General features: G+C 53.8%; 2 protein-coding genes across 10 annotated transcripts; one reads left to right on the top strand and one right to left on the bottom strand.

The window, feature by feature from the left end:
- Positions 1–293: 293 nt before the first annotated feature.
- On the top strand, positions 294–13,762 carry ARHGAP9 (Rho GTPase activating protein 9). 5 transcript variants are annotated; one of them, XM_047787033.1, is made up of 18 exons: positions 294–638; positions 5,965–6,298; positions 6,571–6,791; positions 7,734–7,958; positions 8,150–8,263; positions 8,461–8,565; positions 8,800–8,861; positions 8,997–9,087; positions 9,297–9,392; positions 9,530–9,628; positions 9,870–10,014; positions 10,110–10,217; positions 10,543–10,641; positions 10,820–10,897; positions 11,025–11,078; positions 11,332–11,466; positions 12,087–12,192; positions 12,467–12,627. In XM_047787033.1, exons 1-18 carry the CDS (start codon positions 441–443, stop codon positions 12,489–12,491), a joined length of 2,295 nt encoding a protein of 764 aa, XP_047642989.1. In that variant the 5' UTR covers positions 294–440; the 3' UTR covers positions 12,492–12,627. The 5 variants fall into 5 exon arrangements, with proteins under 5 accessions (XP_047642989.1, XP_047642988.1, XP_047642987.1 ...); XM_047787032.1 differs by lacking the exon at positions 12,467–12,627 and adding an exon at positions 13,325–13,762 and having other exon boundaries at positions 296–638; positions 8,150–8,212; XM_047787031.1 differs by lacking the exon at positions 12,467–12,627 and adding an exon at positions 13,325–13,762 and having other exon boundaries at positions 296–638.
- GLI1 (GLI family zinc finger 1) lies at positions 13,763–24,900 on the bottom strand. 5 transcript variants are annotated; one of them, XM_047787014.1, is made up of 13 exons: positions 24,488–24,871; positions 24,120–24,269; positions 21,136–21,262; positions 20,812–20,904; positions 20,356–20,551; positions 19,975–20,119; positions 19,561–19,653; positions 19,332–19,469; positions 18,870–19,019; positions 17,829–17,993; positions 17,125–17,355; positions 16,123–16,390; positions 13,763–15,708 (listed from the first exon to the last, which is right to left on the bottom strand). In XM_047787014.1, exons 3-13 carry the CDS (start codon positions 21,233–21,235, stop codon positions 13,964–13,966), a joined length of 3,324 nt encoding a protein of 1,107 aa, XP_047642970.1. In that variant the 5' UTR covers positions 21,236–21,262; positions 24,120–24,269; positions 24,488–24,871; the 3' UTR covers positions 13,763–13,963. The 5 variants fall into 5 exon arrangements, with proteins under 5 accessions (XP_047642970.1, XP_047642974.1, XP_047642971.1 ...); XM_047787018.1 differs by lacking the exon at positions 24,120–24,269 and having other exon boundaries at positions 19,561–19,650; positions 24,488–24,900; XM_047787015.1 differs by lacking the exon at positions 24,120–24,269 and having other exon boundaries at positions 21,136–21,283.
- Positions 24,901–25,362: the final 462 nt, after the last annotated feature.

Here is a 25,362-nt window from a genome sequence, read left to right as displayed (position 1 = left end):
TTGGCAGTAAGTATACACTATTCAAGGAAGCGCATGTCAGTAATTGAGAAAGGGACCCTTCTTTATCGTCTTTGTACCCCTTTAAGAATAATTGATATCTTAGAGTACTTATGAGCTGGACACTTCTAAATATATATATAGGAGTTCCCTGGTGGCTCAGGAGGTTAAGGATCCAACATTGTCATTACTGTGGCTCTGGTTATAGCTGCTGTGCAGTTGGATCCCAGGCCCAGGAACTTCCGAGTACTACAGATGTGGCAAAAAATATGTGCAGGTATACATTTAATTCTCAAAAAACTATGGAGTTTCTGGGCGTCATTTGAAACTAAGCCATAAGAAGCCTTGCAGTTTAGGCCCAGGCTTCTTGGAACACTCTAATAGCTCTGAGCTGCCTTGTAAGAAGTCTTACTACCCTGAGATTGCCATGCTGGAGAGGTATCATGTTGGCATTCTGGCTGACAGGCCAGCTGATCCCAGCATTCCAGTCATCCTCATCACGGAGTCAGATATCTGAATGGAGCTCTCCAGAACAACCCATCTATCTGCCTGCTGAATACCACAAAGTGACCCTCGTCAGTGCCACGTGGGACAGGAGAATCACCCAGTTGAGCCCTGCCCAAATTTCTCTCCATAAAATGGTGGGTTATAAGAAAACAGTTATTTTTTTAAATTACAAACAATAAGATAGCTTCTCTCATTCTTATTTTTCAGATGAGGAAACTGAAGCACAGAGAGGTTACTTTGTTCTATACAAGGCATTTAAGATATGATTATTCATAAAATATTTCTACTTTTTTTTTGTTTTTTTAGGGCCACACCCATGGTATATGGAGCTTTACAGGCCGGGGGTGATGTCGGAGCTACAGTAGCTGGCCTACACCACAGCCACAGCAATTTGGGATCCGAGCCATGCCTGTGACCTACATCACAGCTCACAGCAAGGCCAGATCCCCAACCCACTGATTGAGGTCAGGGATCAAACCCATGTCCTCATGGATACTAGTCGGATTTGTTTCCACTGCACTACCATGGGAACGCCCTGATTTTTCATAAAATAGATATAGGCTTCCTCCTTGGCAGAGCTCACATACTTCCTGGCAAGTCAGAAAGTCAAATAAAATGTCATGAAAGTTATAATGGGGAAATGTAAAGCTTGCAGCAGGATCTCCCCTACCTGACTCTAAGGAGTTAAGTGAGGCCTTCTGGTGCAAATGACCTCTCAACTAAGATCTGACTGAAGAGTAAAAGTTAAGCTGGTGAAGATTGGTTGGAGTGGGGAGAGGAAGTGTTTCAGGCAGAGAAAACTTATGCAAAGAACCAGAGGAGTTCCCGTCATGACTCAGTGGTTAACAAATCCGACTAGGAACCATGAGGTTGCGAGTTCGATCCCTGGCCTTGCTCAGCGGGTTAAGGATCTGGCAATGCCGGGAGCTGTGGTGTAGGTTGCAGATTCGGCTTGGATCCCACGTTGCTGTGGCTCTAGTGTAGGCCGGTGACTACAGCTCCGATTAGACCCCTAGCCTGGGAACCTCCATATGCCACGGGTACGGCCCTAGAAAAGGCAAAAAAAAAAAAAGAACCAGAGATCTCATTGCACTTTAAAAAAGTGAGGAATTGGTGTGTAGCTCAATTATGGAGTTTGTGGTGGGAGTGTGAAAACACTAGGCTAAAAGAAGAAAGTCTCAGAGTTCCCATCATGGCTCAGTGGCTAACGAACCCAACTAGTATCCGTGAGGATGGGGGTTCAATCCCTGGCCTCACCCAGTGGGTTAAGAATCCATTGTTGCCGTGAGCTGTGGTGTAGGTCGAAAACGTGGCTCAGATCCCGAGTTGCTGTGGTTGTGGAATAGGCAGGCAGCTGTAGCTCCAATTCGACCCCTAGCCTGGAACCTCCATATGTCTCAGGTGCAGTCCTAAAAAGACAAAAAAAAAAAAAAAAAAAGGAGGTCTCGGAGTTCTCTTGGTGGTGCAGCTGGTTAAGGATCTGGTATCACTGCAGCAGCTTGGGCTACTGCTATAGTGAGGGTTCCATCCCTGGTCTGGGAACTTCCACATGCCATGGGCGTGGCCACAAAAAAAAAAAAAGAAAGAAAATCTCTGTATACTGTATTGTAAAATTTGGACTTTACTCTGAGGAAAATGAGAAGCCTTTGAAAGGCTAAGTCATGGGAGTGGCAGGGCATTTGTATGTTTTAGAAGCATCACTCTGGCTTCTGTGCCAGAAATGGACTGGAAGGGAGAACTATATGCAAGAAGACTGGTTCAGAGATTATATCATCTGGGCTAAAAAGGTGGTAGTTGTAGGGATTAAAGGAAGTAGGTAGATTGGAAAGATTTAATAATCGATTAAATGTAAGTGGTGAGGCTACAAGAGAAATTAAACTTGGCTGCCAGGTTTCAGGCCTGGGCAATTGGATACATCCTCTGTGTGCGCCAACAGGTGATAGTATTTCTCCTATCATTAGTGATTATCACACTAAGTTTAATAGTTATGAGAGGGCATCTTAATTGACAATGCCTAGCACACAGTTCTTGCCTGGCACATATGGTAGTAAACATTCAGTAAATATAAATTTATTAGTGGTACTAGAAGAGAAATGGGTTTGTGAAGTTCTGTTCAGAACATACTGTGTTTGTGGTACCTATGTAAACCCAAGTGGAGTTTTTCAGTAATTGATATTTAGGATAATTGATTATACTGGAGCTCCAGAGAAAGATCTGGACTGGAGATATGGTATCAGCAATGGGTAGCAATCATTTACATTGGAGAGGGGACAAGACCACCTGTGGTGTATAGAAGGCGAAGGGCACAGGATCTCAGACAAGACTTCTGGGGTTTAAGAAACAAGCAAAGTCCGGGAGTTCTCGTCGTGGCGCAGTGGTTAACGAATCCGACTAGGAACCATGAGGTTGCGGGTTCGGTCCCTGCCCTTGCTCAGTGGGTTAAAGATCCGGCGTTGCCGTGAGCTGTGGTGTTGCAGACGCGGCTTGGATCCCGAGTTGCTGTGGCTCTGGCGTAGGCCAGTGGCTCCAGCTCTGATTCCACCCCTAGCCTGGGAAACTTCATATGCCGCGGGAGCGGCCCAAAGAAATAGCAAAAAAAGAAAAAAAAAGAAACAAGCAAGGTCCTTCTTGGAGTTCCCATCATGGCTCAGTGGTTAACGAATCTGACTAGGAACCATGATGGTTGCAGGTTCAATCCCTGGCCTTGCTCAGTGGGTTAAGGATCCAGCATTGCCTCGAGCTGTGGTGTAGGTTACAGATGTGGCTCAGATCTGATGTCACTGTGGCTGTGGTGTAGGCCTGTGGCTATAGCTCCGATTTGACCCCTAGCCTGGGAATCTCCATATGCTGTGGGAGCGGCCCTAGAAAAGGCAAAAAGACCAAAAGAAAAAAAGAAAAGAAAAAAGAAACAGGCAAAGTCCTTCTTTATGCAACAGAGGAGGAACTGCTAAAAAGGTAAGAGGGACACCAGCAGTTTTTGCATAAGAAGAGAAAGGTCAACTATGTTGGCTCCTGCTGAGATGTTGAGCAACGCTGGGATAGCAGAATGTCCCTGCCAGGTGGGCTGACCCTATGAAGAGTGAGCTTGCAAAGGTGAGGGAGTGAGGGGAGAGGACATGAAGACACCCCCTCACACACGTGTAGGCAACTCTTTCAAGAAGTTTGTACAAAGGAAGAGAGAGAGAGAGTGGCAGCTGTAAAGGGAGGTTTGCCTAAAGATGAGAGAGACTTGGATATGTTTAAAAGCTAATGGTGAGGAGTTCCCGTCGTGGCACAGTGGTTAACGAATCTGACTAGGAACCATGAGGTTGCGGGTTCGGTCCCTGTTCTTGCTCAGTGGGTTGAGCTGTGGTGAAGGTTGCAGACGCAGCTCGGATCCCGCGTTGCTGTGGCTCTGGCATAGGCCAGTGACTACAGCTCCGATTCGACCCCTAGTCTAGGAACCTCCATATGCCAAGGGAACGGCCCAAAGAAATAGCAAAACGACAAAAAAAAAAAAAAAAAGCTAATGGTGAGAAGTCAATAAAGAGGAAAAGGATAAAGTACAGGAGAGAGAGCAGAGAAGGCAGAAGAGGATGAGATATAAGCAATTAACAACCACCAGGAAGTTCCCATTGTGGCTCAGCGGGTAACGAGCCCAACTTGTATCCATGAGGATGCCAGTTCGATCCCTGGCCTTGCTTAGTGGGTTAAAGACTCCATTGTTGCAGTGAGCTAGGGTGTAGATCTCAGACAAGGCTTGTATCCCACATTCCTGTGGCTGTGGTGTAGGCTGGCAGCTACAGCTCCAATTCGACCCCTTGTCAGGGAACTTCCATATGCCATGAGTGCGGCACTAAAAAACAAAAACGAAAACAAAACCCACCAGGTGAGTTAATAAACAAATAAGTTTGGTCACTATTTTTGGAAGTGGGAAGGAAGAGTTGGGGGGTAAGGCTGCTGAAAGTGGAGCAAACTATAGGAATTCCCTCTGTGGCATAGCGGATTAAGGATCTGGCATTGTCTTTGTGGCTGCTAGGGTTTGATCCCTGGCCCAGGGCAGTGGATTAGGGATCTAGCATTGGTGTTGCCACAGCTGTGGCATAGGTCACAGCTGCAGCTCAGATTCAATCCCTGGCCCAGGAACTTCCATATGCCACAGGTGCTGCCGGGGTGGGGCAGAAAGAAAAGAAAAAGTGGCGCAAACTATAGAGATCTCTGAGGCAGAATCTCTGTACTGGCAACCCAGGCCTCAGATCATGTGTCAGGGGAGGAGAGGTGGCTCTCTGATGTCAGCAAGGGGGTGGTGCACTCCCTACCCCACGTCTCCAAAGCCAGACAGAAAGCCCCACATCGTGCAGTGGAGAAACTGAGAAGGGAAAAGAGGAGTGGTCAGGTAAGGAGAGAGCACAGGGGGTGGGGTTTAAAGCTCCCGGCAGTAGACTCTGGAGGTCCGTTCCCACCTTTCACCAGGGAGAAGCTGACGTTCGTTCCCCCGTCCATCCCCATAAGCTGTCAGAGTATCCTGTACTGCTTATTCATAGTCCCCGATTCAATTGCAATTAATAAATTTATTATGTTATTAGTTAAGCTCTATCTTTAGGCTTCAAGAGGGCAAGGGCTCTGTCCATCTCCCTCCCTTATCTCCAGTAGCTGACACTGTTCTTTTCACACAGGAAGTGCTCAGACAATCCTTATTAAGAGCATGAATGAATCAACCCACACACTAAAGTTGGGTCCCACCCAAGAAGCTTACAATCACTTCAAGGCTTCTCGGCTCCCAAAAACATACCCTAAATTGAGAGGATGGTGTTTTCAGCTCTTCCTCAAACTCTAAACCTATGTTTCTCCCAGCCACTTTCTCCTTTCTCTCCAATTGGCTCTTACTATTTCTCTGGCTCTCTGTTTCTGTCTTTATGTTTTTCTGAATCTGCACAGGAAGTACACAGCTTTGGGTCTGAAGAGACTGATGATGCAAACACTGGTGCTCCTGTAAATTTAATAAAGGGTCACAAGTATTTGCATCGTTGTCATTCATAAACTCCGGTCTCTTTGCCTGAGTTCTGTCTCAGACCTGATTCTTTCTCCTCATCTTCCTGTGTCCAGCTCCAATCCCACCACCACTCAGGACCAGCTCCTCCTGCCCCTGGACCTTCTGAGGGACCCCAGAAGGGACTTGAAGGAAAATCACCAAGCTAGACCCTCTCCTCTGATTTCCTGCCTTGCTGGTCTCACAGCCCTGCTGACCACATCCTCTCTCACCTACTGAGATACTTCCTCATTAGTCACATCACCCAGAACTTCTCAGACCCTGAAACCTGCTACTGACCCCCACCTAGGTCCTCTGCCTTACCCTTTCCTCTCACCCCAGGATTTCTGTTCTTACCTTCTGGCCCTCGCTGCTCCTAGAACCATGTCTCTCAGCCTGCAAGCAGCCAGTCCTGTCCTTTTCTGGACCTCCAACACCCCTTTTTCCCATAGGTGACGGTACTGACAACAATGCTATCGGGCCGGTGGTGGCCAAGTCCCTGGGGGAGCCTAAGGCTGGGGCCCCGAAGCCCTTCTCAGGGATCCCAGCTCTGTGCCCTCTATGCCTTCACTTACACTGGGGCAGATGGCCGGCAAGTGTCTCTTGCTGAAGGAGAGAGATTCCTACTGCTTCGAAAGACCAACTCAGATTGGTGGTTGGCAAGGCGCCTGGGAGCACCCTCCACCTCTCGGCCCATCTTCGTCCCAGCTGCCTACATGACAGAGGAATCCAGCCCTTCCCAGAGCCCTACCACTGGCACCCCCAGCCGATCCCTCTGGACTCCTGGTGAGTTAGCCTTCCTCACCCTCCTTCTTACCTGCCTGGCTTCCAGGAATTACTGGAAAGATCCCCTTCCCCCACGCCTCTGCTGATGCCTTACTCCTACCTCTCACCCCATCATGGTGTCCCCATCACCTTTCTTCCCAGTCTCAAGCCTTCTAGATCTCCTGTAATTTTCCACCTGCTCTTGTCTTCCCTGTGAGTCCTGAGCATGGGGAACCCAGCCAGGAGCCATGGGGTCACCCTGCCCCTATCTCTTCCCATTTCTCTGTTTCCAGGGCCAAAGCTATTTTCTGGCTCCTTGGAGGAGCTGCACCTGTGTCAGGAACCCCCAGACAGAGCCCAGTTGACATCTGAACATCCTCCTCCTCTTCCCCCCAAAATGTGTAGAAGTGTCAGTGTTACCAACTTGAAGGGCACCCTTCAAAAGCCCTTCCAGGAACAACCAAGTGGGAGATCCTTTTCCCAGGAAGACTTGCTGACGGAAGCCAATGACAAGGTGAGTCATAGCGCTTTTTCAGAGTAGTCAACAAATATCTACTCTGGGCTCAGATCTAGGCACAATGGTAAAGAGGACAGACAGAGTTTCTGCCCTCAAAGGATTCCCATGGGGGTGACAGACACATAAATAAGATAACCCTTGGTACTGATTAGCACTACCAAGAAGCTAAGTGTGGTACAGGATGACTGAAGTGGTCTAGGAAGGCATCACTAAGGAAATGTCCTTTAGTCAAATCTGGATGAGAAGGCCTGGAGCAAACTAGAAGAAATTCTAGCTGAGGGACAGTAAGGAGCAAAGCTCCTGAGGGTACAGGGAACCTGGCAAATGACAGAGGGACTGAAAGACCGCCCTGTCTACGCTTTTCTCTCTCCTTCTCCTGACCCCTGGCCCAGGGCAGGGTTTTTGCTGTGTCTTGTCTTGCCAGCTCAGGTCACCAGCAAGTCCCTTCTAGAGATGTAACTCTTGATCTTCCAGAAGATTCAGCCCCTCCCCTCTCTCTTTCTTACTAGTGAGTGAAAAGTGGCCCCTCCTCTCTCATACTCCGCTAGCTGGGGTCTCTGACCCCTCTCTGTCTCCTTTTATTCTGGAGGATGTGAGGGTGGGGCACTCCCCTCCACCCCTCCCTCCATGCACAAAAAGACTGTTCCCCTTTCCTGAGGTCCTCCGGTGGGGGGTGGGGTGGGGGAGGAGGGAAGTTGGCAACAGGAAGTGAGGAGAAAAGCAAAGAGTGACTGTGAGGGAGGGAGTCAAACACACACACACATACACACACAACGGCTGGGGACTAGCTAGGGTTTCTTCCTCAGTACCTGGGTCACCCCAACCAGGAGCTGGTGGTGAGAAAATGGTGGGGGAGAAAGGAGGAGGTGGTTAGGAGAGAGAAGTTTGGGGAGGGCTACGGGCAGAATAATGACCCTTTTCTTCCCCCTTTCCTTGCAGGCAAGACCCCAGCCCCTCATGTCAGAGCCCCCTGTGTACTGCAATCTGGTGGACCTCCGCCGCTGCCCCCGCTCTCCGCCCCCAAACCCTGCATGCCCGCCGCTGCAGAGGCTGGACTCCTGGGAGCAGCACTTGGACCACAGCTCCGGACGCTGCTTCTACATAAATTCGCTGACTGGCTGCAAATCTTGGAAGCCCCCACGCCACACCCGCACCCGAGAGATGGTAAGACCTGCCATCTGGCTTGTCCCTTTGTCCCTTCTATCTCCTCCTTCCCCCCTGACTGATCCCCCAAGTAGTATGTTTTCTTGCTGGGGCTCTCAGAAGGTCAGAAGAATCAAAAAATTGAGAGCAGAGTGTTCAGAGCCAGTGGAGGTGGCATCTGACTCTAGCTTTACCTTTCCCTCTGCCTCCAGAACCCTGGCTCCATGGAGAGGACCCAGACCCTGAATAGGGACAACGGTGTCCTGCAGCCTCAGGCAAAGGGCTCAGAATCTGGCCCAGGGACCCCAGAACTTTTCGACTCCCAGGTGAGATCACCCTCTCCTCCTGACCACATGCAGGAAAAAGCCATCATTTTAGACTTTCCCTTTTATGCAAGACATTTTTCTTCTGTACCCCACCACACCCCCTGCCTCTCACCCACATCCGCACCCCTCTTCCCCCTCCAGCTGGGGACTCCAAAGTTAAAGGTTCCTCCACCTGTTTCTCCAATCCCCTCCCCCAGGCTTCACCCTGCCTCCGCAGATGCACCTCCCAGCTTGACCCCTCAGACCAGCCTTCGGCTTTGCAGTTTGCTCGGCCTCTGCCCCAGGTCCTGGATGACCCTCACGTAAGTCTCCCGTTTTCTTGTGATCGCCAAGATCCTCCCTGTCCCAGCCCCCAGTTCTTGCTCCTTCAGAAAGGTCTTCCTCTTTCTGAGTGTTCTCTGGGTATCCTCTCTTACGGAGCACACCCGGAACAACTTTAAAGGACTTCACTCCCAGAACATTTCCTGGGGAGAGCTGTGTGGCTGTGAGGGGTGCTGCATGACTTATTGATACCTTTCCTTCCACTTACTTCCCAGGAGGTGGAAAAGTCAGGCCTGCTCAATATGACCAAGATTGCCCAGGGCGGTCGCAAGCTCAGGTGAGAAGTGGGAACACAGCAGGGCGCCCCCCCACCCCGTTGGAGCCAGAGGTTAGGGAGGTGCTGGGAGAAACCCTCCCCATGTGACTGTAAATGACCTTTGCACGACTGCAGCTGCCCCCCTTGCCCCTGCAGGAAGAACTGGGCCCCATCTTGGGTAGTATTAGCGGGTAACAGCCTGGTGTTCTACCGAGAGCCACCGCCGACCGCCCCCTCCACCCTCTGGGTGAGTGTGAGGGGGGAGAGGTGGGGTGCCCCGGGGTGCAGGAGGGGTTCCGCTGCACTACCGGCCTCAGGCCAACTGTGGGGGCGCAGGTGGGGAGGGTGATGTGGCAAGGAAGGAGCACAGCCTCCGGTGTTCTCGCAGTTCTCAGGTGGGAGGGAGGCAGTGAGGGAAAACAGCACTTTGGCCTCAGTTTTTGCTCTAATTGCCAGGGCCCAGCCGGGAGCCGACCAGAAAGCAGCGTGGACCTTCGCGGAGCAGCCCTGGCCCATGGCCGCCACCTGTCCAGCCGCCGCAACGTCCTGCACGTGAGTGCCCTCCCGCGCATCCCCAAAGCCCCACCCGACCGAGAATGCGCCCCCAATTTCCCAGTCTCCCTCTCGGGCTCCCTACTTTTTATGCTCCTCCCCACTGACCCAAGCCTTTTCCCCCTCCGACCCATCAGATCCGCACGGTCCCTGGACACGAGTTCCTGCTGCAGTCAGACCAGGAGACCGAGTTGCGAGCCTGGCACCGCGCGCTGCGGGAGGTCATTGAGCGCCTGGTGAGATGGGTGGGAGGTGGTGGGACAGTGACTGGGAAGAGGCTGGGGCGCAGCGCGGTGGTGGGGTGGTGGCGGGGGGGAAAGGAGTGGAGAAGCAAATGTAGGTTTTGGGGTGGTGGTCTCCATGTAGAGCCCTGGGGTAGGCCTAGGACGTGGGACCCCAGCAGCCGGTTAGGGAGTGTACATTTCTTGACCCTCTCTTCCAACCTCCCATTCGGTCCATCTTGCGGTGCGAACCTAGGATCGAGAGAATCCCCTGGAGCTACGTCTGTCAGGCTCTGGACCAGCGGAGCTGGGGGAGCTGAGTGCCGGGGAGGAGGAAGAAGAGGAGTCAGAGCCGGTGTCCAAGCCCCTGCTGCGGCTGGGCGGCAGCCGTCGGAACTCCAGTGAGGGGCGGACCTGGCGGGCGGGGCCTGGGGGCGTCTCCCGGCTACTCAGCGCCGTGGCTGCTGTCCTGCTCTGATTCGAACTACCTCCGCAGGTCGGTGTCCTGAGGGAGCCGAGCAGAGCCGTGTGCGGAACAAACTAAAACGGCTTATCGCAAAGAGACCGCCCTTGCAAACCCTGCAGGAGCGGGGTCTGCTCCGAGGTGAGGTGGGCTGGGCCGGTTCTCCTTTGTGCCTGCTTTGGTGTTTTTGCAAGCATTTTATTTACATTCCTGATCTGGGCTTCAGCCCATTTCATGGATGAGAAAACTCGGTATCCAAGCTCACAGTAGAGCTTCGGAGAACTAGATCAGCCGTCGGTCGTCGTCTGAGACCACTGCTTTCCCCTTTTGTGGGGAGGGGGTATATCTCCTTGCCCGGGCCTGGAACAAGCAAGCAGGGTGTTCCTTGGGGTGAAGACCTGTGTCTGAAAGAACTTGCATAGGTGATGCTGCCACTGGCTTCCCATCTCACTCTGTGCCTCCCCAGATCAGGTGTTTGGCTGCCAGTTGGAATCTCTATGCCAGCGGGAAGGAGACACTGTGCCCAGCTTTGTGCGGCTCTGCATTGCTGCAGTGGATAAAAGAGGTCACTTTCCCAGAGACCCCACAATCTCCCCTTCCAACGGGCCAAGGCCCAGAACCTCCCACTTCCCCCAGCCTAGTCTTGCTTCTGCCCTTTTTCTCTCCACCCTCTGATCCCTCACCAGCTCGGAACACACACATTAGAGCAGGAATCCTTATTTGCTCCCTGCCTCATCTCCTAGGTCTAGACGTGGATGGCATTTACCGCGTGAGTGGGAACTTGGCAGTGGTCCAGAAGCTTCGTTTCTTGGTGGACAGAGGTGAGAAGGCCATGGGCAGGTGTTGGTGCTAAGATCTTCATGCCTCAGAACCATAGGCTGTTCTGAGTGAGGGAGCTGGCAGAAGAGGGAAATCTTAGCTCTTGATCTCTTCCCATCCATGTTGCAGAGCGGGCGATCACCTCTGATGGGAGGTACATGTTCCCAGAACAGCAAGGACAAGGTACTTATGTGGCAGGCCTCTCAGATCCTTAAACGTTTCTCACATCCCTGTTCCCTGTGGCTTCCTCCATGGCCTGCTCCTGGGGGGTTGTCCCCATCCTGATGCCTGTGGTCTTGCCGCACTAGGGACCCCCTAGGCATGCCTGTGGTCTACCTAAACTGGATCTTTTCCCAAACTCCTGATCTCTCAGCCTCTGGGTCCCTTGAGCCCTTTGTGAGCCCTGAGCCCCTCTGCAACCTCATTTTCCTTCCAGAAGGCCGATTAGACTTGGACAGTGCGGAGTGGGATGACATTCATGTGATCACTGGAGCCTTGAAGCTTTTCCTCAGGGAGCTGCCCCAGCCTCTGGTGCCCCCACTGCTGCTGCCCCATTTTCGTGCTGCCCTTGGTAAAGGATGGGAGCTTTGAGCAATGCCCTTGGTATGGGGTGGAGGGTAGTGGGGGAGGCATGAGTGATAAAAAATAGAGTCGAGGAGTTCCCGTCGTGGCACAGTGGTTAACGAATCCGACTAGGAACTATGAGGTTGCGGGTTCGTTCCCTGCCCTTGCTCAGTGGGTTAACAATCCGGCGTTGCCGTGAGCTGTGGTGTAGGTTGCAGACGCAGCTCAGATCCCGCGTTGCTGTGGCTCTGGCGTAGGCCTGTGGCTACAGCTCCGATTAGACCCCCAGCCTGGGAACCTCCATATGCCTTGGGAGCGGCCCAAAGAAATAGCAAAAAGCCAAAAAAAAAAAAATAGAGTCGAGGTTCTCTTAAACTCTTCTGTCCCATGCTGAGCACAGAGATGGAAATAACTTTCAACTCATGTGCCAATTCTAGTTTTTTGTTTTTTTTTTTGGTCAATATTTAGAGGACTGGTTAAAAAGGTTGCAGTTCAACTTAGCGAAAAAGAAAGGAAGGCTGACGATGTCTTCCATGGGCAAGGGAAAGAGTAGCAAGTTTGCCCACCCTGCCCTCGAACCTCCCCTAACCTCACTCCCATGCCCTTCCCATCACTCTTTCTCTCTAGCACTCGCTGAATCAGAACAGCGTCTCTCTCAAATACAGGAATTAATAAGCTCAATGCCAAAGCCCAACCATGACACTCTACGGTATCTGCTGGAGCATTTATGCAGGTCAGGACAACTGAACATCTTTGTTTGTGTTGGGGGAGGGTGGGCTGGGGCCTGCAGCTGAGACCCTGTATTCAGATGGGGTGAAGATAGAGAAACACCTAAATTTAGTGGGATGATTGAGGAAACAGGGAACCTCTGTGCAGGGGACATAGTACCAGGGTCAAAGCGTTTTTGCTGGGTCAGCATCAAATGGGGAACCAGGGACCAAGAAAGCCCAGGGATGCCGTGAGAGAAATAAGGAAAATCTAACTTCTCCCTTCCCGCTGCCTCTTAGTCATTCACTGGAACACTCGGGTTGACTTATTTGGTGGAGCTGGCCTGGGCAGTGACCTCTGAGAGAGAATAGCCCTTTGAATTAAAGCCTCCCAGGAGTTCCTGCTGTGGTGCAATGGGATCAGTGGCATCTTGGGAATGCTGGGACGCAGGTTCAATCCCTGGTCCTGGCACCATGGTTAAGACTCTAGCATTGCCACAGCTGCTGTTTAGGTTGCAACTGCAACTCAGATCTGATCCCTGGCCTGGGAACTCCATATGCTACGTGCCTTTGGGGTGGCCAGAAAAGAAAACAAAACAAAAAAAACTCCCAGACTATGAGCCAAGAGGACTCTCAAGCTGAAAAGAGGTGGGCACATCTTAGGTTGTGTCTTCAAGTTGTATCCTGAAGATTTCTCCACCAGTCCCATCTCCGTTCCTCTGGAGGCTCTCTTCGTGATTTTCTTCTCTCTTTTTTTTTTTTTTTGTCTTTTTGCCTTTTCTAGGGCCACACTCGCAGCATATGGAAGTTCCCAGGCTAGGGGTCAAATTGGAGCTGGAGCCTCTGGCCTACGCCAGAGCCACAGCAACGTGGGATCCAAGCCACATCTGCAACCTACACCACAGCTCATGGCAACAATGGATCCTTAACCCACTGAGCAAGGCCAAGGATCAGACCCGCGACCTCATGGTTCCTAGTCGGATTCATTAACCACTGAGCCACGATGGGAACTCCTCTTCACCACATAGATGGACCAATTCCCAAGTGAACTTTTCCTCAGACCTTTGAAGGGTTCGATTTATTTGAATCGGCAAAGCTGCTACCCCATAGCCTTCAGCTGCCCTATAGCTGCTGCTGTCTCTCGGCCTTTGCCCGCAGGGTGATAGCACACTCAGATAAGAACCGCATGACCCCCCACAACCTGGGAATTGTGTTTGGACCAACCCTATTTCGGCCGGAGCAGGAGACGTCTGACCCAGCGGCCCATGCCCTCTACCCTGGGCAGTTAGTCCAGCTGATGCTCACCGACTTCACCCGCCTCTTCCCCTGATGGGGGCAAGGAAGAAAAGAAAGTGCGTTTCCAGTGATCTCTGTGGGATAGCCTTTGGTGGGGGTGAGGGTGGAGGGTGTTCTGTTTCTAGGACATACCTTTAAATCCTGTCTCTCCGATGACTGTCTCCATCTTTGTGAGTTGGACCCAAAGGGTTGGGATAGGGTGAGGAAGCACCACTAAAGAGGGAAGTGGATGGATTAACACTTGCTTCTCTAGGTCCCTGTCCTTAGCCCTCTCCCAGGATAATAACATATGAAGCAGGGTTCTTTCTGATGCAGTTCCTTTATTATCAGGAAACAGTGTCATTATCAAATTCCTCCTCAAATATATATATAGACTGTGTACAGCCCCAGCCTATACCTGCCATCCGTGGAACAAACCCACAGGACTACATCTCTTCCTCCTGACTTCTTTGTGGGGGTGGAAACCCCTTAGGAAATGTGGATCTGTGATTTCCCCACTCTTCAGGCGCTGGAATTGAGAAATTGTGTCTCCCCAGGTAGAGATCCCAGTAAGACACTCATATTGCCCACAGCCATGTTGGGGGGCCCCGAGGGAGGTGGGGTGTGTTCAGAGCTGTCCCTCTGATCATGAGAAGGCAGAGGACTCAGCCCCTGGGGCTCATCCAGAATAGCCACAAAGTCCAGCTGAGTGTTGTCGAGATCGAGAGAGTCCAGAGGGTTACACACCTGCCCTTCAGGAGGAGGGTACAAGGCAGGGCCCCCTCCCAGCCTGCCCACCTCGGGATGGCCACAGCTGGGGTTGGTGCCCCCTGCCTTGAGGGGCCCGTAGCAAGTGGGTAGCGGGGGCAGAAGTCGGGGTAGTGCTGCTGCCCTGTGGGAAGCCTTGTTTGCCCCGACTGCAAAATTTTCATGGCATGGTGAAGGGGTAGGATAGGAGCCTGACTTGTGACTGGGCAGGTTAGGTGCAAAGCCAGGTCCGTATGTGGCCACTGGGGCCCTGGCAGGGCTCGGGCTAACCTGGGAACCCCCGAGAAACTTGGAACTCTGGTAGAGAGGTTCCTGGACTGGGGGATCTCCCCTTCCACCGCCCTCCCACAGCAGTTCCTGTTGAGACTGAACATAATTACACACAAGCTGAGCCTTGAGCTGTCCTGTAGAATGAGTAGGGGACTCAAACTCCAGGCTGGGCCTGGGCTCTGAAGGAAGATAGTCAGGAGGTGGCTGGGTATAGGTGCCTGACTGGGGGTACTGGGGAGGGGGAGGCTGGGGGTAGTGGGAGTATAGAGGCTGTGGGCAGGTAGGCCCCTCATTGGGGTGGGCATTGAGGCAGGGTGCCAGTCCTGTGGAGTCAGAACCCACTGGACACCCCTGTTCTGGCTTCACCTGCACTTGTCCATAGTGTTCAAGACGAGGACACTGGCTGTAGGTTCCAGCAGGCGCCTTGGGGCCTGGGTACAGCCCAGAGTGGGAAGGGAATTCACCCCATGTTTCTGGGGTGGGTTCAGGATAGGCGACCTGCTGAGGGCAAGGGTTGGGGTCATAGTTGGTGGGTGGACCAGGCCCAAGAGGCAGGGAGCCCGGGCCTCTAACTCCGTAAGGCTCAGTTGCTGCCCCCTCAGGTCCCCCGTATCCCAGAGTATCAGCAGGTGGGAAATCCATATAAGGGTTCAGACCACTGCCCATCATGGAGGTCCCAACCTCTGGCTTCTCCCGTAGGCCTCTGGTATCCATGGCGACATTCTCAGTGATGCTGGGGGGCTGTGGTGAGTAGACAGAGGTTGGGAGATGGGGATCGAAGTTCTGTCCTCCTCCTGCCACTGTAGGGGATGTGTGGACACAACCCAAGCTCTTGAACCGCTGGACTCTAGCTGGGGCAGGGCGGTCAGCAGCCCGGGCTGGGTCACTGGCCCTCCGGGTGACTCCTACGTTGGGGTTGTATCCTGGATACTCGGCTCGGCTTCTCCAGGGAGGTGCAGGGAGACCCCCCATCCGATCCAGGCTGGGTGCTGCTGTGGGTGGGGTACCACCTCCCCTGGCTGAAGCATATCTTGCCCGGAGCAGGTAGTGCTGGGCAGGCGTGAGGCCAGGCAGAGAGGATGCCCCATTCTCTGGTGGGGAGCCAGGGGGGAAAGGAGAGGCCAAGGAGGAGCGGCGACTGACAGTATAGGCTGAGCTGACACTGCTGGAGCTGCTGCTGCGGCGGTCAAGAGAAACTGGGGGGCCCAGCCGCCGGGACACGGGAGTGCCTGCAGTGAGAGGTAGAAAAGGCAGGGTGGCTAAGGAGCCCTCTGAACTTCACCCTGCCTCTCCCACAGGACAGCCTTGTCCTGGAATCCCAGGGAAGGCTCCTTAACTCTAAGCATTAGGTTCTGTCTCCTCCCATTCCCTTTCCGCTCTTGGATCACTGGGAATTCAGAACTGCTATGAACAGTCCTACAGGTTGTACACTGCACAATCCTAGGGGACAGCATTCACACTATAGATTTTGTATATCACAACAATTTTCTGATAGATGGAAGGAAAATATCTTACAGAAAAGGGACCTTTTTCTAATTGTACAAAGGTGCTAGACAGCAGCCCTGAAGGGTGAAGTCCTCTTTCTAACTCCAGGGAAGGTCCAAATCTCAGCCCAGCAACCACCCCTCACAGCCAGCTCTCACCAGTGTGGGTCAAGCTGGGCAGTTTGAGGCCCCGGGGCCCCACTGGCCGGAACTGATGTAGTTGGTCCAGCCTGAGATTCTCAAGGCGGCGAAGAGTAGACAGACCAGTGCCAGCAATACAAGGTCCCTCGTCCAAGCTGGACAGGTCCTCAGTGCTGCCTCCTGCATTTCCAGTCATTTCCACACCGCTGTCTGTATTGGCCGCGCTGCCTGCTGGGGAGTGGTCACTGCTGCAGGAGGACTGGGCTCCAGGACTCGGCTGTGGCTTCTGTGGGGAAGATGAGGGCTAAGGCTGGCACCTACCTCCCTTCCCCATAGCTCCCTGAACTTGGTGAGTGGCTACAGCCTGTGTCCCAGTGACTGCTTATGACCTTAGACAGTTTCTCTATGCCTGAGTTTCCTCATCTGCAAGTGGGGAGAGTAAGTTCCTTTCTCACGAAGTTGTTGTGAGGAGTATGTGAAATTATATAGGTACAAGGTCTAGAATAATATACTAAGTTTCATATAAAAGTTTGTTGAGGAGTTTCCATCGTGGCGCAGTGGTTAACGAATCCGACTAAGAACCATGAGGTTGCGAGTTCGATCCCTGGCCTTGCTCAGTGGGTTAAGGATCCAGGGTTGCCGTGAGCTGTGGTGTAGGTCGCAGACGTAGCTCGGATCCCGTGTTGCTGTGGCTCTGGTGTAGGCCGGCGGCTACAGCTCTGATTTGACCCCTAGCCTGGGAACCTCCATATGCCATGGGAGTGGCCCAAGAAATGGCAAAAAGACAAAAAGACCAAAAAAAAAAATTACCTGTTTAAAAAATAAATAAATAAAAGTTCGTTGAACCAATTAAATAATTCATCCCCTAGGTTTAAGGTACCCCAAGGAGCAACACTCAGATAAGAGACTAGGGGTCTGGCCACAGAAGAGATTTACGTTGGAGGGGGTGGACCAGTTGGATGGGGTCTAGAAGGATGTCGGCAAGGCAGGCAGGGGGTCGGAGGCAGGGGGCCGCCTCACCATGGCACCCTCTGGCACGGTCAGTCTGCTCTCCTCCCTGACGGGGCCTCCATCCCGCTCCTTCTTAGGCTCCACCGTGGAAAGAGCCGAGGCCCGAGGCAGTGGGCCATCTCCTCGGTGCCGCTTGGTCACGTGGGCATCAGGACCGTGCACTGTCTTGACATGTTTCCGGAGCGAGCTGGGATCTGTGTAGCGTTTGGTGCAGCCAGGGAGCTTACACACATACGGCTTCTGTTGCATGGAGAGTGAAGACAGCGGGCAAAAAGATCAAAGCAGGAGAATGCAGAAGAAATGGGAAAAAGGGTTGGCGTTAAGTGAGGGGAGTCAGGGAGGAACGCATAGCACCTAAGGAAGAGTAGGGCCCTGCAGTAAAAGACGAGAAGATCAAGGGGAAGATTAGGAAAAACCGACAGCCCAGGCCTGGGCAAGATGAGGGGGTGAACCCAGGTCTGTGAGGCCTCACAAACTCAGGTGTTGAAGGCACCAGGGTCTCCTTTGTTAGAATGGGTCTTTAGCTGCTTGAGGGTAGGGGGAAGGGTGGCAAGTAGAAATTCTTGGTTTCAGAAAGACCTCCAGGTGAATAGTATGGGTGGGGAGGAACTCACCTCAATGGAGTGGGTGCTGGGCTAAGGGATTTCTTATGGGGGATTCTCCCAGTAGGTGGCTTCTTTAAGTGGGAAGGGTCTCTTGGGTGGGGCATTCACCTCATTGGAGTGGGTCCGATTCTGGTGCTTGGCTCGGTCACTGGCGTTGCTGAAGGCTTTACTGCAGCCCTCATGCTCACACATGTATGGCTTCTCACCCGTGTGTGACCGCAGGTGCGTCTTCAGATTTTCCAGGCGTGAGTATGATTTCCGGCACCCCTCAAACTAGGGGAAATGGGGGGGGCGGTCAAAATATCACTCTCAGACAGAAGGACATGGACATTAGTGGAACCCTGAATCTCAAAAGGGACATCTATCAGAATATAACTCAAGAGGAGAGAGGACTGGGGCTTCAGGATTCCCAAAATTCGGGAACAAGGGCAGGCGAGAGCTGGGAGAACAGAAGTAGCTGGAGGCTCTCTGTCTGCAGGGACACGGAGATGAGGCAGTAAGCAGCTCCTGGTCAAGCCAAAGCATATCTGCCCACCTGGTGAGCCCAGCTGGTTTTAAGATGGGGTCATCCTGGAAGAGCATGTCCCCATTAGGCAGGACCTCTCCATTAGGCAGAGCTTCAGGCACAGTGTCTAGGGCCAGCCCTACTTTCCGGGACCCAAGAAAAAAATTTTTTTTTTGCTTTTTAGGGCCTCACCGGTGGCATACAGAAGTTCCCAGGCTAGGGATCAAATAGGAGCTACAGCTGCTGGCCTACACCACAGCCACAGCAACACGGGATCTGAGCTGCGTCTGCCACTTACACCACAGTTCAGGCAATGCTGGTTCCCCAACCTACTAAGCAAGGCCAGGGATGGAACCCACATCCTCACGGACCCTAGTCAGATTCGTTTCAGCTGCGCCACAGCAGGAACTCCACAAGTTTTTAAATTTCTTTTCAAAGCAATGGAAAATCAGCTTTCGGGTCCAAGAAAGTGTTCTAATACATCCATATGTTCATCTTTATACCAACACAGTCAAAAAATACAATTTTTAAATACGTGTTTGTGGAGGAAGGGGCCAATGAAGGCAAATGTCCTGTTCGGCCCTGTGGTAGTGGGGAGCTCTGATTTAGGGAGGGACCCTGAGCTTGGGGAGGGGGTGCCTCACCGTGCACTTGTGTGGCTTCTCGCCCGTGTGCCTGCGCATGTGCACCACCAGCATGTACTGGGCTTTGAAGGGCCTCAGCTCCCTGGAGCAGCCCCCCCAATGGCACACGAATTCCTTCCGTTCTCCATGGATGTGTTCGCTGTTGATGTGCTGAAGGAGAAGATGCAGAGGCTCTCCGAGGTTCCCTATGCCCCTGAGATCCAGAACAGACCTTCTCTTGACCTCCCCACCCCACCATATCCCTCCATGGCTCCCCGTCAGGGGGGAGGAAGAGGCAGGAAGAACAGCATAGCCCATATCTCTGTTCTTCCAAGTTTTAAGACAAAGCTACAGCTTCTGAGTTTCTGCCCACCCACTGGGCACTCAACCTCTGACCTCCTGCCCTTAGGGTGATTCCACCACCTCACACCCAGAAGGTCCTCCAGGCTCCAGCCAGCATTCCTGGTACCCCTTGGGGCTTACGTGCACCAGCTGCTCCTGGGAGTCAAATTCTTGACTGCAGCCGTCCCAGCGGCAATCAGTCTCATACACAGAGTCAGGTTCAGGCTTCTCTTCTCTCTCTGGATCTTCGTGCCCATCTAGCATCCCCAACAGGGGATCCTAGGGCAGGAGAGAAAATCTTAGGGTTACCTGGGTGACAGTTTGTGTTTCGCTCAGTTTCCAGAGGTAAAATTGCCCACCTCCCCATTACCTGTGTGCCCGTGGAGTTGGGGCTGGACATATCACCTTCCAAGGGCTCCTCGGGGCACTTGCTCACCAGCACATCCAGCTCAGACTTCAGCTTCTCCAAGGAAAGAGGTGAGAATGATGAAGGGACAAGTGGGCACGAGGAGGAAGAGGGGGCCCAGCCAGGTCTTCCTGCCCCAAGTGCCCCCACCCAAGCAGCTGGAACCCTGGGGTTTGGAAGTTTCCTCCTTAGACTGGTGAATGGTGGGATCTCTTTTGGAAGAGTCTGACTCAACCCCAGGAGTGAACCCCAGCCCCCACACCTCTTTGTTTTTCCAGCCCTTCTATATTCCCCTGTTCTTTGCCTTTATTCTAACCCCCCCCAACACACACCCATTCCGAGCTGAGGGAAATCAGGTGACAATATGAGGACTCTCACCTGGCAAGTTGGGAGGGGTCCCCGGGACTGAGGATGCAGCATCATCCCACCTGGGGTGGGGTCATGGGGACCACAGGGCTGGACCCCGAAGGAAGGCGTGGCCCCTTTTTGCTGATTCATCTGAGGTGAGAATCCCAAAGATGGGCTGAGGAGGAGGAGGGGAGGCATTACTTAGGACTGTCATCTCGGTCTCAGGAGTTCTTAAGCTATCTGGAGGGTTTCTGGAAGATGGTATGGGGAGTCCCAGGGAAGTACTGAGGAGGGTTTCTATGCCTCTGAAATGATAATGATTCAAATAGGGTCAAGTGGTTTGGAGGCTTGAGGCTTTTACTGGGGTTTGGTAGGGTCTCTAGGGGCCTCTTAGCCCGAGGCTGTCTGCACCTCATGGTGCCGATGGAGAGGTGACCATAGGAGCCCCCCGGAGATGCACAACGTGAGTTGATGAAGGCCACGAGGGAGCTGGGGGAGGTTCGGATAACTGTCTGTAGGTCCAGGCTGGCGTCCGACAGAGGTGAGATGGAGAGGGCCCGCTTCTTGGTTAACTTGACTGCACTCCGGGGAGGAGGAAACAGTGGGGCTACGGCAGGAAACGGGACATAGATATGGTGAGGGGGCATGTCCCCCATGCATCCAGCCCATGGGTCCTGACTCTCAACAACAACAAAGTGACACTGGGCCCTGCCCTATTGACCCCCCATCTGTGAACTCCTGATCATACACTAACTCCTTGATCCCATTTCCAAGCATTTCCTTTTCCAAGGTAGATCCCCTGCCCTCCAACTTTCTCCCAAATTACCAAAGGGGCAGAAAGGAAAGAGATGTTGCCTGAGGTCTCACCCTCGGTGCAGCTGTTGGTCTCTCTAGCTGGCCCATAACTGTGGGGACCAGACATGAGGGTGGCCTGGTGGCAGAAGGGCACACCAGGCAGTCCTAGAAAAGAGATACAGCTGAGAATGGGGGATGGGAATGGAGGATACATAAAGCCTCACCTTGAAACCCCAGATAAGGCCTGATCCCACAGTCTAAACCCATGTGACACGGGGCCTCAAATATTTTTGTATATGGGAAAATGGTATGGAGTGAGAGATAGAAGAGGGATCCCTGGGGCTGGATGAGACATCTGCCAGTCATCAAGGCCCAGGGATGGCTATATGCACTGACCTTCTGTCCCCATGCTGGGAGCCCCCTGACTGGGGAGGGGCCGGAGACAGCAGGGATCGCCATAGCTACTGACTGGCGGTGGGGTCATCGAGTTGAACATGGTGTCTCAGAGGACAGTGTGGGGACACTGCAGAAGGGGACAGGAGATCTGCAAGTTATAAAGGCAGAAGGGAAGGTCAGATAACTAACTCAGGAACAGAACCCTGGGCAGAGCACCTCTAAGACATCTGCTGTGGGAAATCAAGTTGAAATGAGCATCACTCAGCCTGGGGAAGGGTAAAGAGAGAAGTCCTATAGAGGTAGGGCCAGTTTTGGGGATCTTTGCAGGAGCTGGGTGGGAGCTTTGCCTGGGTAGTGTGTGTGTGTGTGTGTGTGTGTGTGTGTGTGTGTGTGTGTGTGTGTGTGTGAGAGAGAGAGAGAGAGAGAGAGAGAGAGAGAAGGGGGAGTGTTGTGGACTAGTCTTCCCTCGAGTTTCAAGTGATTTTATACCATGGACCTCTGTTTCTTCTTGCTGTGACACCATGGGCCAGCTTTGAGGGGGTGGGATGAGGAAACTCATGAGGAGGAGTGACTTCAAGCGTTGGGCTGACTTGCTGCCTGGGCCCCCTTTGCCTTTCCGAGTTGTTGCTTGCCGTCTACAACCTCTCCAGTGTCCAGCAGAGGGAGCCCTCGCCACAGCCCAGACAGGGAGGCTGGTGGGGCCTGGAGAGAGCGCGGAGGATCTGCCCTTCTCTAAGGCAGAAAACTGTGTGGAAAGGCGTAAGATTTCTGAACGGAGTCTCCGGGGTCTCTCGAGTACACAGGTTGGAAGCTGGTGTTATTCAGGAATAGTTTGAAGCTGGGCAGCCGCCTAACCTTTTTGGTCTGTTTTGGGGTAACAGGAACGGGACTGTGAGGGAAAGCTCTGGGAGAATTAAAAACAAAAAGTCATCATCCATCAGAGGAGTAGTGAGGAAGAAGTAGGTGCCGCTGTCCGCTTTCCTCCTCAAACTCCAGTTTGGTTCCATCCCGGGTTTTCCGGTCTCCCAGGATTGAGGGTGGGGTGGGGCGGGGTAGGGTGGAGAACGACCGGGAGCGGGCCGGCCGGCGCGGTGGGTGATCCCGGGATGCTGGGATTTAGGGTGAGGGCGGGGTAAGATGGGGAGCTGAGCCCGGACCCCATGACCCAGCCCGAGCCCCAGCCTAGGCTGTACCCTACCTAACTCCTCTTTCCCCAGCGGAGACCCAGATCCAGATCCCGCAACCAAGACCTCCCAACTCGACCTTGGGCACTACGTTGCGGGGGCACAGCTGGCTGGCAGCTGGACGGGGGGACACTTCTCCCGCCTCCTTCCTCTATGACTCACCTAGGCGAAGGAGGCGGGGGCTAGCAAACGACCCCCCAAAACTAAAGAGACTCCCCCAAACATGCCTACTCAGTCATCTTCCTGCCCACTACCCAGCCACAGGGGAGCCCGAGATGGAAACAGGGCGATACCCCTTCCCACCCAAGCGTGCCGCAGCCCACCCATGTCTCCCCTTCACACTGCTGAAAGGAAAATTTCGGCAACTTTTCCAGCTTCAGAAAATTAAGTTTTTCTGGGGTGTGGATGAGCGCGCAGGACGGGGCAGGGAGCTTAAGGGTTCCCTCGCTAGAGCCCTGAATCATCTTCTGTCTCTCCCAACTTTCCAGAGTCCCCCCTCGCACCCCCGCTCCCCAACTCCCAAGAGCCGGCCCCGCCCCCTTCTCCGGGTCCCGCCTTCCCCGCCCCCGTGCCTCCTCGGCCCACCCAAGTCGCCGCCGCAGGCTCTGGCTGCAGACGGCTCCGCTTCCCCCGCCCGCCCCGGGAGCCTAGTCGAGCGAGCCGCAGCGGAATGGGGGGGGGGGGCGGTGGATTGAGAGGCGGGACACATTCTTCCCTCCTCCCCTCAGTGCATCCAGAGAGCTGGCATTGGCCCGTGGAGGTGGGGGGGCACTGTTGGATAGTGGGAGTCCCCTTGGTGGGATGGAAAAGAAGAATCCAGAAACTGTAGCGAGAGAAAGTGATTAGGGTAAATAAAATAAGGTGTGTCTGGGGAGGGGGAGGGGCCAGGACACCTTAGGTTCCTGGGTATTCCAACTGGCTTCCTAAGGGTTAACGTCTGGAGACCCCCGGGAACCCCCTAGTGACGTCAAGGGCGGGGTCTGTGCCGCCCGGCAGGGGATGCCTGGTAGATAAGGGGGGGGGGTGTCTCTGGACCCCGCCCCCCAAGGTAAAACCACCCTTATTTCTGCCCTTACAACTGCCCCCCCGGACCCCCACCCCCGGAAAATCGCCCTGCCTTCTCCCTCTACCGGACTGCAAAAACCTATCCATGAAGACCCCAGTTCCCCAAGTCCCTAAACCCTTCAGTCCCCAGCGTCTATGGGATACCCTTTCCCTAATCCTGTCCCCAAAGCTAGCTGCCCAGGGCGGATTGTTTCGGGGTCACAGGGCCTGAAAGAGGCTTCAAAGCGGGGAGCAAGGGCAGGCAGGGTGGTCTGAGACAGAGGAGGGGCCTCGGTCCCCAGCTCCCGTTTGGGAGGGGGGCCAACAGCGACGCACAGGCTGGCAGTGGCCAGTGGTCCCGCCCCATCCCAGTAGGGGTCTCCCTGTGGCTGGCCCCAGCTGCTCTGGTGGTCTTGAGGTCAGAGGGTCAAGACAAGGTCTCCTCCGCTCCTCCTTAGCACCCTGCTCACAGCCCCTTGGGACCCAAGAGTCCAAATTCCTTGAGGAGTCTTTCTAGGGCCTAAACCGGAGACTGTCTCCAGAGGCCCCCTTCATAGTCCAGAAGACAATTCCTTTAACCCAAAACACATGCACCAGCAAGCACATCTGTCACAAGACAGGTCAGAGGTTCAAGCCCAGCCGCCTCCCGGTGGTTTTGTCGCCTCACACACACCCATCCCCACCGCATCTAGGACTCTCTCCTTAACTGTTCCCTCCTTTCAGAAACACTGATGTCTTCCAGTCCCTAGCTCCCACCTGGAGTACCCTCTCTACCACGCAGACCTCCAGCTAGCCATCCTTCCAGCCTCTTCATCCCAACCTCATTAAAGTGCGATGTTTCTAATACATGGGAGAGGCGGAGACAGACAAAGAGATCCACGGTTGCCTGAGACAGAGACACACAGACTGTCAGAAGAAAAAAAAAGATAGAGAGAAAGGAAGATACATTTGAAAAAAATCTCCAAACTTTCTAACATCTTACCCCAGGCTCTCCCACCCCTATTTTGCCTCTGTGCCCGGGGTCTCTCTGTCGGCTGGGCAGAGTCCCTCGCAAGCAAAGCATCCCCTCAGGCCCCTTCCCCCACCGCTCCCAGGTGGTCCCCCCCGCCTACCCCCCTTCTCACCTCTGTCTGGGCGCAGGGCTCGGGATGCGCGGTCCAGGGCTGGAGTCTGGGCTGGGGGGTGTGCGGTGGGGAGGGGGGGGCGGACAGGGCTACAGCAGCGCAGCCTCAGTGCCACCCCGCCCCCCCAACCTGGCCCCCAGCCCTCCCGCCGGCCCAGCCCGCCGGGCCGCGAGCCGGGACCACCCGCGAGAAGCGCAAAGTTTTTTTCCCCCTTTTGCAAAAACTTTTTCTCGCTCTAGCCACTGGCGCGCCGCCGCTCTTCCCGCTCGCCCCTCACCTCCCTCCTATTTCCCTCCTTGCAGTTCTGAAGGATAAGGCGGGGTAGCTGGAAGCGAGAGAGGGGGTGCCGGGCTTATTGCACCCCCAGGACCCCCAGGATCCTCCCCCTCCCTAGAGGGACCCTATACTGCCTAGCACCCCCCCCCCCCCGCTGAACACGCTGCTGGTGGTGGGCAGTAAATCCCGGCATGGATCTCTGGATGGGCTGCCCACGAAGAGGCCCTGAATAGGAACCAGAAAAAAACAAATTGAGAAATATATTGGGGAGGGGAGGGGGGAACTCGAGGAAAAAAACTCGTCGGAGAAAGATAATATTGGAAGTAGACTTTAGTTAGTGCTAACTGAGCGTTCCGCCATCCTGTAGTTTTTCTGCCAGCCTCATCCTCTAGATGAAACATGGAAGGATTGGGGCAGATTCGGGGTTTGGTGGAAACAGTTTTGGGACAGAGTTGGATTGGGGACCCTGGGCGGAAGGTGAGGGGGTCCAAGGAGCATAAAAGGCAGGAGCAGCGGCTGAGGCTCTGGGTGCAGGGCACGTGTTCAAAAGGTTGCTAAGGAACCCTGAGACCGAAGCACTGTTTCCCCAAGAACCGCAC

This window comes from Phacochoerus africanus, chromosome 7 (assembly GCF_016906955.1).
Source record: "Phacochoerus africanus isolate WHEZ1 chromosome 7, ROS_Pafr_v1, whole genome shotgun sequence".
Lineage (NCBI taxonomy): Eukaryota > Metazoa > Chordata > Mammalia > Artiodactyla > Suidae > Phacochoerus > Phacochoerus africanus.
This window is presented reverse-complemented; position numbering and strand designations above follow the sequence as displayed.

Coding starts and splice junctions, on each gene's coding strand:
- GLI1 (XM_047787014.1), bottom strand. CDS start 21,235: ATGTTCAACTCGATGACCCCACCGCCAGTCAGTAGCTATGGCGATCCC. Junction 20,552..20,811: donor GACCAACAGCTGCACCGAGG/GTGAGACCTCAG, acceptor TTCCTGCCGTAG/CCCCACTGTTTCCTCCTCCC. Junction 19,020..19,331: donor CCCAGGAGCAGCTGGTGCAC/GTAAGCCCCAAG, acceptor CTTCTCCTTCAG/CACATCAACAGCGAACACAT.
- ARHGAP9 (XM_047787031.1), top strand. CDS start 441: ATGTTGGCATTCTGGCTGACAGGCCAGCTGATCCCAGCATTCCAGTCA. Junction 6,299..6,570: donor CCGATCCCTCTGGACTCCTG/GTGAGTTAGCCT, acceptor CTCTGTTTCCAG/GGCCAAAGCTATTTTCTGGC. Junction 8,264..8,460: donor CAGAACTTTTCGACTCCCAG/GTGAGATCACCC, acceptor CCCCTCCCCCAG/GCTTCACCCTGCCTCCGCAG.